The sequence below is a fragment of the Sceloporus undulatus genome, chromosome 2, assembly GCF_019175285.1.
Source record: "Sceloporus undulatus isolate JIND9_A2432 ecotype Alabama chromosome 2, SceUnd_v1.1, whole genome shotgun sequence".
In the NCBI taxonomy this organism is placed as follows: Eukaryota; Metazoa; Chordata; class Lepidosauria; order Squamata; family Phrynosomatidae; genus Sceloporus; species Sceloporus undulatus.
Genome location: NC_056523.1, coordinates 90,609,005 through 90,619,909, shown reverse-complemented (window position 1 = coordinate 90,619,909; position 10,905 = coordinate 90,609,005). Strand labels below are relative to the sequence as shown.

General features: G+C 40.4%; 1 protein-coding gene across 7 annotated transcripts in view; it reads right to left on the bottom strand.

The window, feature by feature from the left end:
* TNIP1 (TNFAIP3 interacting protein 1) overlaps positions 1–10,905 on the bottom strand; it is a 108,488-nt gene that overhangs the window by 2,956 nt on the left and 94,627 nt on the right. For 6 of the 7 annotated variants that reach the window (XM_042452113.1, XM_042452109.1, XM_042452111.1 and 3 more), the window contains 4 exons: positions 7,892–7,972; positions 6,021–6,221; positions 5,433–5,526; positions 3,595–3,688 (listed from right to left, as the gene is read on the bottom strand). In XM_042452113.1, coding sequence (XP_042308047.1) covers positions 3,595–3,688; positions 5,433–5,526; positions 6,021–6,221; positions 7,892–7,972 — 470 coding nt within the window. The remainder of the gene's footprint in view (positions 1–3,594; positions 3,689–5,432; positions 5,527–6,020; positions 6,222–7,891; positions 7,973–10,905) is intronic. The other variant, XM_042452114.1, reaches the window with a different exon arrangement.

Here is a 10,905-nt window from a genome sequence, read left to right as displayed (position 1 = left end):
ACTTTTTTCATTTATGGCAGTCTGAAAGGCATCTAATAAACATGCAAGTTATCACAAAAACATTTTTATGAAGAGATTCACAGTGAAACTCATACTTTATTAAGAATAAAATAAATGAATATTTATAGTTAAGATCATCTTGTACAAACAAAATGTCTAAACATTTACAAAATAGGAATATTGGCTAGAAAAAAACCAGTCTTGTCTAAACACAGTGGCAACATAACATATCCTTTGTAATTGCTTTTGTCCTTGCACAGGAAACAATTTGGATTTTTTTTTTGTTGGAAGAGAAGAAAAAGAAATAAGTATTCTGCAGTTATTGCCTAAAGGAAGTGATGTCTCTAAAGGGTATGATGAAGATCAATTTGTGAAGATCAATTCTAGTTTTTTTTAAAAAAAAAACACCAGACTTTAATTTTTAAACATTCAGATTTTTGGAGCGACAGGTAACTAGCATCAACATACGCTTATCCAAAATGCTTAGGACTAGAAGTGATCTGGATTTATTTATTTATTTCAGATTTTGGAATATTTGCATGTACATGATGAGGTATTTTGAAGAAGGAAGAGATCCAAATCTAAATACAAAATCTTTACACAAAATGTTCAACAATATTAAATACTGGATTTAACTAATTGCAGACTGAAAATGAAGTAATATTTGGGAAGTGATGGCCCTGGCTGCTAGGCACACATTCTTTGGCCTCCCTAGCCTCCAGAGAGCCTGCCAGCTGCTCACTTTCACCTTGTGAACAAACCAGAGGGAGCACTGCAGTTACAGCCTCAAAGAGGGAACTGGATGGTTGGTGGGCTCCCTAGAAGTTGGGGAGCCCAAAGAATTTCCACCTGGCAGTAAGGGCTCCCCCCAGTGCTTCCCCACACCATTTTATATATAAAGACTTCAGCATCTGTGACCCATCACATGAGGGCAGGTGTAGAATTTTTCACTTGTGGTGCCATGCAGGCTCTCAAAAAGTTTAGGATTTTGGTTTTTTTTTGGATTAGGGATGCACAATCTGTACTTCAAGATGTTTCTATCAAATAGGTTGGTTAGGCTAGCATTTAAAAATATTGATCTTTTGGAGAAATTTATGTTTTAAGAAGTACAGCCATCCCTCAATATCCACAGATTCTTTAACAATGGATTTAACCATCCATGGCTTGAAAATATTTTTTTAAAAACATACGAATTTCAAAAAGGAAATCTTGATATCACCATTTTATATAAGGGACACCATTTTACTTGGCCATTATATTTAATGGGACTTGAGCATTCATGGATTTAGTTATCGATGAAGGGCCTGGAACAAAACCCCAGCAGATACCCAGGACTCACCGGAACCCAGTTTTATGTGAAAATAAAGGAAAGCAGTGTGTCTTAAGTGACACAGATAATAAAATAAGAAACATACAGAAAACATACTGATCAAGTGTTTGGCAAAATCCACTCAGTTTAAGAGTATTATCCACCCATCATCTCTATCCACTGTTTTTTTTCTCCCATTCCTGTGCAACTTACATTGAGAAAACAAGATCCATGCTGGAGAAGATCAAATACTATACCAAATACTGCCATCCATTACATCTTATGGTATTGAACTCCACTGGTTGAATGTGTGGAGTTGGATTTACTTTTATCTGCTCTGAATACCTCACCATACAGCTTCACTGGATGAGCCTGGGTTCTGCTATCCACTGTCCATTTTCTTCACACAATGCATAATTTTGCATATCTCTTTTCATGTGTCTTCCTTATATTTTTTCTGATTAAAAACTCCCAAACATTAAGCCCCCTGCTGGGGATTTCTACCTAATAACTTTATGCTTGTTGCCTTATCCACCTTCCATATTAACTACTGGCACACCACCACCATGATCCTGTATTTCTTCTTTTCACTCATACATATACAATAAGACATCTCCTTTTTTTACACAAAGGCCTTTACTTTGCCATCACAGCATCCTGCTGCTTTGCTGAAATAACCAACCTCTAAGGTAAATAGATAAGCAAAGAGTGTCTATAAAAATCTGAGTGCCATTTCATGCCCATCAATAACCTGAAGGCCAACATGGTTGATCCTGGTTCAGGTAAGCCATGGTAACCCCAAATATATTGATTCTGACCTATGGGACTAGTGATGCTAAGAAAACAATTGATTCACTTTACTCATATGACCACATCAGTAACACTACCTGTAGCAAGGTTTCTAATATTTTGATTTTATACATCAATTTTACAAAGAGCTTTGCTGATCACTATTCCAGCCTGCCAACCATCACCATCACTGAAAAATTCAATTACTACAAATCTACTACTGGTACATTTGACTGTATGAGAACACCGGCTAGTCTCATGAATATGGTTATCTTATTGGAGAATATAAGGAACGACTTGTTAGCTGAAACAGCTACTCCAGCAAGTAGTTTCCAAGATTGGGCAGCTAGATGTCTTGGCTCTCAAACACACTGGAGAAATAATCTAGTTTAGGATCGCTTTAACTGCCCTGCTAGGGAATCATCGGAATTATAGTTTAATGTGGCACCAGAGCTCTCTGTCTGAGATGGCTAAATGTCTCACAAAAGTACAGTTCCCAGAATTCCCTAGCATTGAGCCAGGGCAGTTAAAGCAGTCTCAAACTGGGTTATTTCTGCAGTGTGTTTTGGCCCAGAGAGAAACTGTGAATTAAAACCTGTTATGTTATTTGCCAACATAAGATTTAGACAAAGAAGTGCAATTTCATTGTGCTCTATGCAGGGAGATCAGTAAGAGACTGGATAGAGTTTTAGCAAATGAAAACTTTACATGTTCCAAGTTAAGGGTATTTAAAATATATGAATAAAGAGAGTGCTTAGAGCAAGACATGAATATACATTAAGTTTAAGCCATGTTATACAGCACTGTTCAGTGGAGAATCAAATACACATTTCCTTTGGCTCAACCACGGAACTAGACTTGTAAATTCTAAAAATATATATTCATAATAGGAAAGGTATCTTTCACTTTTATTCCTATACACTATAGACATTCATAAGCATAAACCAAAAAGGACAAAAGGATGCAGTTTCTCTTTCTTTTTTTTCTTTTTCCTTGCAATACTGCATAGCATGGGCATTGGCCACAATAAGACAGCAGTTGCCCTCCAAAAGGCATTTTGCTCACAGAATGCTCCTGCTGCCCAAAAAATGAGAAAATGTCATGCATCAACAGAAAGCTGTCATATAGCAAGGTAATTAATGAAATGTAGGTCTGATTGATGCAGGAGACATGTGTGTCCTGTGCTGGAACAGCAACAACCACAAAATGTGCTTGCTCCTGAAGTCTTTGTGCTGGTCATTTGCAACTGAGTCCTTGACATCAGGTGGAGAAAAATACTGAGAGAAAGAGAAACTCAGGTAAATTTCTCAATGGGAGGCTTTCCAGAAGCAACAGGCCACCCATCATTCTTTGGCAGCCCATGCTATACATCTTCAGAAAAACCTGCTAAAGCCACTGTCTTTGTAAGTGTCCAAGTTATACATCCCATATATACACAAGTAAGTGTGAACAGTGTCCAAGAAGTGCAAGGTGGTTATCTGTACACGCAGGTTCACCTGAATTCTGCAACTGCACTTTTGATGCTTACATACAGCACCAGACAGACTAAGCAGGACGTTGGTTTTTTTGGTAATCCAAGATCTGTAGGGTCTGAAAGGCAAAAACACATGTATTACATAAATTGCATACACTATTGCACCTTGATTTACCACAGGCCAAATATTCCTAGACAAGCACCACACACTTTCAGCTGTAAAGGAATTAATGGAGGTGCAATGAACCTGCTTCTCTAATCCTCAAGATCATGTGCTGACAGGGTGTTTTTTAATGCCACTCAACACTTAAATGTTTTCTAATATGCAATGACTGACATTTAGTAAAATCCAACACATTAAAAAAATACTGACAGTTAAAAAGGGGTTATTAAATTCCTCTTGCAACTGTAGAAAGCAGGAAATGGTGCACATTTAACATTTTAATGGAGATACAAGCCAGGACTCTCTCAAATCCAAATGGAAATTAGGATACCCTAAAATCCAACCAAGGAAAGGCATTCCAAGCAGTACTGCACAGAGAAAATGTTACCTTGAACAACTACCACCCCGTAAGAAGGACAAATTATGTTGTTTTTGTAGGGTAATTTAAGTTTCTGAAGGCTTCAGCCTTTGTAAAGGAAACAAAAACATTTAAATATCAAAAATTAACAGGCTTGGGTCTAGCTTTAAAATTAGCAGAGTAGCAGAAATGTGCCTTTGTCTAACTATGCTTCCCTAAGAACTGAGACAGACTCAAACAACAAATGCGTAGTTTAAAACAAAAGTTTCTAATGGCTTTTATCTATATATAAGTAAAAGGCTATATCATAATCTAGCTAGTGAATAGTTCAGGTAAAAAGAAATCTTTATCTCACAATTTTTCCAAAGAAAGTTGAGAGAGGAGGAAGATGGAAAACCAAACAGTTCAGGAGAAAATCTTGAGAGAATGTCTCTTGGTTCCAAAGGGGATGTGACCTAAATCACATGGTTAGTCTGAATGAGTGTGTGTGTGTGTGTGTGTGTGTGTGTGTGAGAGAGAGAGAGAGAGAGAGAGAGAGAGAGAGGGATGGGGAGGAGTTTGCATGCAGGAAATCCCTATCTAAGGAAGGAGAAAGAGAGTGCAAAAATCTTCCAAGAGTTTTCATTTCTCACAGAAAGTTCTTGCATCTTACCATTGTGGGACTGAATCAAGGTAGATGCCTTGATTTAATGAAGGGGGAGCTGCCCTTCCCACTGTCCTTTGCATTGCACTGGAGAGGACTGTGGAATGACAATGGGAAGAATGGGCATGGAAGTCTTCTTTTTAATTGTTCACAATTTTGCATCCAACTGATGGAAATGCAAAAACTACAGGTGGAGGGTGGTGAAGAGAATGCTCAAAGACTTTGTCTCTTTTGAATGCTGAGGCTATATATCTGAATTTACACATTAGGTAAATCTCTGCAAATTCTGTATATCAGACATTGTATGGCAGTGTAGACATAAGGAAGAAAGGCATATTTAGTTAACCCATCCCCTTCTTGCTGTTTGTTCTGGGCAAACTTTCTGCAAGTATGAGAAAGCTCTTTGAAATAATCTCTGTGTGGTGCCTTTGCCACATCATAGCTGTAACACATCTTCCCAGTTGTATGGAAAATTGACAATATGTGGTAGTGGTGGCAGTGCATGTTCTCCATGCAATGGAAAGGATCCTCCTGGTGGAATATGTACAAAAGCTACATTTATCCCTTAGGGTAGCCAGTGATGCTGTGTGACTATTACAGCATGTAAGTGAACCCTTAAAGGATAGCACAAGGAAAAATTAACATTCAAAATGAGCCTCAGCAACTTCATCAAAGGAGCTGGAACTCTTTCCTTACCTGATTCCTTGGGGAGTTGTTTAACACCATCCACTGCTTGTAAATTCTGATTTTGTGACAGAACACAGGGTGGTTGGTACCAACCATATTCTGGCTATAGGGAGAAAAGGGGGGGGGGAACCTTAAACATCAAATTTGAGAGAACCCACATGCTTCCAAATAACAGCACTGAATGAACAAGAGAAAACATTCTCAGTGGTCTAAGTGGGACTCATTGTTTTAAAGATCTTGTTCCCTAAAGAAGTGTGCAGAATACTTGGTTGTTGTTGTGTGCCTTCAAAACATTTCCAACTTATGACTAACTCTAAGGTGAACCTATCATGGTCTTTTCTGGGGTTGAGAGTGTGTGATTTACCCAAGGTCACACACTGAGTTTCCATAGCTGAGTGGGGGATCAAACCCTGATCTCCAGAGTTGTAGTCCAACACTCAAACCACTACATTACATTGACTAGAGTACCTGGCCCCATCCTAAAATCTCTGCTGGGAGGGAGGATGTGTGTATTTTAAGGGATGGATTTTCCATGATTTCCTTTACTTTCCAGAGAGCTTCCCTCAGCCCCAGTACCATAGCATTGAGTTAACTCACAGGAGGGAAACGGTAATAATTCTGAACTGGAGGTTGTTCATTTGCCAAGGCTGAAGGTGGATATCTGATCTGCTGCCAATCCTCGTAACCACGATATAGGTGTGGTTGAGCTGGAGGGCTGCACGGGAACTGGTAGATGGGACAGACTGGGGCCATCGGCCCTGGCTGCGTTGAATCTGGGTGGAGTTTGTCACCAGAATGCTGCAAGTGAAAAAGCAGGAAGCTAAAATGGATGCAAGCACATATGCCCTCCAAGACTGAAAAGATAATAACCCACACAGAGTATGATGGCACAAGAAGGAAGCTTATGATTTTGCTGGCTTGCACTCTTGCCACTCTTCATCCACTCCTAGAATTGAATGAAGGAACACTATGCTACCCTTCACAGTATTTCAATCTCATGCCAAGACCAAGGAGGAAAAATAAGGAAGAAACGAGTTCTGTTCTAGTGTCTTATCAAAAAAGGCATCACACCCCCTCTGGCACTAAATGGAGCTCTAGTTTCAGTCACTTCACAGGTCAAAGGACAAACTAAGGTTTTGAAGCAGGCTTCCCCCTCCCGAGTTGCTTCAGTTGTTTGTGACTACAGTTCCCATCATCTCTGAACACTGACCATACTAGTTGGGCTGATGTGTGTTGGAAGGATCTAAAATACCAGAAGGGACCCAGGTTGATGGAAAACCCCTGCCAGAGATTTATGAGATGCCAGGTTTAAAAAAAAAAGTGCTTCTTAGGGGCTTCAGTTGAATAGAGAACTAGGTTGCAGGTTCAGCAAAGGTCTGTTGTTGCACTGCACTGTTAATAGTATTTAAACAGGATTATAGTACGAAACCTTCTTCTCTCAGCACGTCAGAGTGCCATGCCTCTTGAGCAGAGGTGCGGTAAATTCCAAAGTGAAACAGCAGGGGCTTCCTTCTAAACTGTCCTTCAGCAAAAACCACAAGATGTATTCATAAATGGATGAAGCCCTGAGAAATCGTGTCCTCAAGAAAGCATAGAATAGTCTTGAATTTTTTTATTATATAATGAAGAAGCTGTGTGGTCTGTGGCTGAGATACATGGCCACTGGCATTGAGGAATGTATCCCCTCCATTGCTGGCCCAACAATTTTTTTTCCTGCTTGAGCTGGAGCAGCAAATAATCAAAGTGGACAGTGCCTAAAACCAGCCAATTTATTTTGACACATAAGACAGGAAATCCATCAAGCATTTTCCCCCATCCTGGCAGTAGAAATACAAGAATTTAAATAGCTACTAATCTGATGCTTTTTCATGGCACTCCAAATCTGCTGCCTAAGCTATCCAATTTACTTTCTTCTCTGATTTCCTCACACAACAAAATAGTAACTTTAGTAGGTGAATATTAATATTACTGAATGTTTAGTAGGGCAGGTTTTCCTTCAATGTTTCACTTCACAGCACAGTTCCTGGAAACTATCTCACCATCAGGAACATTTTTATGGTACACACTTCTGAATGGCACTGCACAGGAACTAATCCCATTTTACAAATAGAATACTAGGATGCTGCCAACTGACATGATGTGGCCTTCATCATTTTTAAAGGGCATTTAGAAATACACACTTCAGTGCAAGTTCTCATGCTGATTAATGTAGAAACAGGACAGAATGACTATTGCGAGGAACACATGCAGAAGTGACTTGAATTAGAAAACAGATTGTTTGCTCATCCCTAGCATGATCTGACCCAAAGTAAGCCATTCAATGTAATACAAGGAGTCTGAGCTGCAAGCTGACATCATTACTTTCAATGCTAAATTTACTAGGCTATGCCATAAGCCAGGTATGATCAAACCATACTGGTCTAGTCCTTTAGCACTGTTAAAATAACTAGTGCACCATCATTCAGTACCTGTTTATGCTGTTTCAGCAGTTTCTTGTACTTGTCTTTCTCCTCTTTCTCTTTATGGTATTCCTCTTTAACAGTCCTCAGCTGCCATGGAGACATCAGGATGAAAGAAAATAAAATTTGGAACTTCATCAAGGTAGATAAGTATTTGGCAGATAACCTGATATTATTTGATATTTAATATTATTAGAGACAGAAGATTAAAATATACCGGAGAAAGGAAAGTAGAAGCTTGGAATTTGGGTTGGGAAATCCTGCTTGAGAAGGTTAAAGGGAATACAGAGTACAACAAAATCAATAATGTAGTTAAATCCAACATATTGAATGTTAGGTATTAATTGTAAACAGTGTATTGATTCCAAACTCTATCAAGCCAGGGGGGAGGGGGGAGGAGGGAATGGGGCATATGCAACATTGTATATATGTTAAAATAAATAAATAAATATTTAAAAATAAAATAAAAAAGAGGAAAAAATAAAGTCTGGAAAGAAATTAAAAGAGATGTAGAAAAATGGGAAAATTAAATTTATCGCTTTTGGGTAGAATTGCAGTAATAAAAGCAAATATTTTGCCAACATTTTTACTTCTCTCTCATTCCCTATTACAGTGGTTCCCAACCTTTGTTGGGCCGCAACCCCCATTGCGAGCAAAAGTCCTGACCGCGGCCTCCCTCATTGGTTGGGAGGCCAGGAAGGGGCGGGACTTTCGACCGCCTACAAGCCTCAGCGGCCTTTGCGGCCAGAAGTCCCGGCCCTTCCTGGCCTCCCAACCAATCAGGGAGGCCACCAGCGAAGAAGGGGCAGGACTTCTGGCCACAAAGGCCACTGGGGCTTGCGGAGGCAGCCCCAGCCCTTTCCCCTTCTCCTCGTGGGTGCCTTCACTGGCGCCTGCGAGGAGAAGGGAAGAGGAGGAGGCATCCCTGTGCCTGGTCCCTCCTCCTTGTGGGTGCCGGCGCTAGTGGGGAAAGGGGGAGGAGGGGGTGCAGGGGAGAATCCCGAGAAAGGGTCGAGCGAACCCCAAAGGAGTCGCGACCCCCTGCCCTATTAAAAGAAATGAAATATCTTTTGTGCAAAGGCAGAAAAAAAGATTTCTAGATTTGTCCAGCAGGCAAAGAAACCCAGAATAAAATTTAAAACACTACACAATGCTAAGGAAAGGGCATCTTGAAAATCCCTAGTCTTAAATTGTATTATGAGGGCTTTCGTTTTGTATGGTTGAAGGAATGGATAATATTTAGACATGTGAGACTCTTGGAACCTGAAGGCCATAATTTAAGATTTGATTGGGATGGTTATCTTTGGTATGATAAATATACGGTGCATACTAAATTTAAAAATCATTGTATTAGAAAGGCTCACCTATGTGTTTGTTGTAAGTATAAACAGAGACTTCCCCCTAAGATTATATTAGGTACCTAACTAGATGCAGCCTTTTTTTTTTTTAAGGGAAAGAATGGGTTAAAATAGGAGATGGTTGAGCTATGATGATCTTTTGAATTTTGAACGAGAGAGCTGGAAGCTTAAATCAAGATATGATTCTTAATGAAAGCAAATATCTTAATTGGTTTACTTATACAGTACAGTAAGCCTTCCATATCCGCAGACTTGCCATCCATAGATTCCAGCATCTGTAGATGGCAAGCCTGTAGGGGTGGGATGAAAGAGGAGGAAGGGGAAGGAGAGGAAGAAGAAAGTGGCAGCAGTGGAGGCTGAGGTGGGGAAGGAGGAGGAGGAAGGCAGAGGTGGGCCCTGGCGGTGAGAGAAGCAGAGGGGGAGGAGGAAAAGGAGGAAGAGGAGGAAGGCAGAGGTGGTGGTGGGGGAAGAGGAGGAGAAGGAAGGGAGGAAGGCAGCGGTGGGTGGTGACAGCGGTGGAAGAGGAGGAGGAAAAGGAAAGAGGGAACAGGTGACAGCAGGACAAGGAGGAACAGGAGGCAGCCCCCTGCCGACTGCCACAGTGAGAGTGACGAGGTGGGCTTTGGGCAGCCGGGGCTGCAAAGTACCATTGTCCCCAATGGGACAATGGCACTTGAACATCCATGGGTTTTGGCATCCACAGGGGAGGGGGTCTGGAACAGATCCTCTGTAGATCCCAAGGGCCAACTGTATGCAATTTAAGGACAGATGGAAGTGGTTTGGGCACCGGACTACAACTCGGAAGATCAGGTTTGATTCCCTGCTCAGCCATGGAAATCCACTGGTTGATCTTGGACAAGTCACACACACTCAAACCCAGAGCTCTCCCACTTTAGGGTCACCATAAGTCAGAAATGATTTGAAGGCACAACAAGTAACAGAAAATGAGTTTTATTTAGAGTTGCATAAAGATAATTACCATATAATTTTAAAATTAGAAATATATCAATGGCTTCTGAAACTAGAGACAGAATAGGAGCCTGATAAGGTGGTTCCAAAAGTTCAGGAATATGGACGCTTGGGGGGAAGTGTGGCCCAAAGCTATAAAATTTACTTTGTGCAGTAATTTAAAAGGATGGCTGTATAAGATGATATACAGATGGTATCTAACCCTAAATAAGCAGTTGAAAATGGCCCATTTTCAAATCACTCTTGGGGATGTCTAGATAAGGAGAACTCTTTTTTTCATATGTGGTGGATTTGTAAAAAGGCAAACAGTTACTAGATTTTGTAATGTTACCAGTTACCAAAGTTATGTTGGGCATTATGGATAAAGAACTGGACAGCAAATATTCTTCTTCAACATATGGCAAGAGCAGCAAGAATATTGTTTGCAGAAAATTGGAGATGGGCTGATGCACCAATGATGGAAGAATGGATTGTTAAGGTACTGAGTTAGCCCAAATGGTCAAATTAACATGGGTTCTAAAGGATAAGTCAACTGAAGACTTTTTGAAAGACTGGAAACTGTTTATGTACCATAGTTTTTTGTGAGTATTTCAGGCTATGTGGCCATGTTCTTTCTAGAAGAGTTTATTCCTGATGTTTCGCCAGCATCTGTGGCTGGCATGGAAGTGAGCGGGATATATATCTATTGTGTGACCC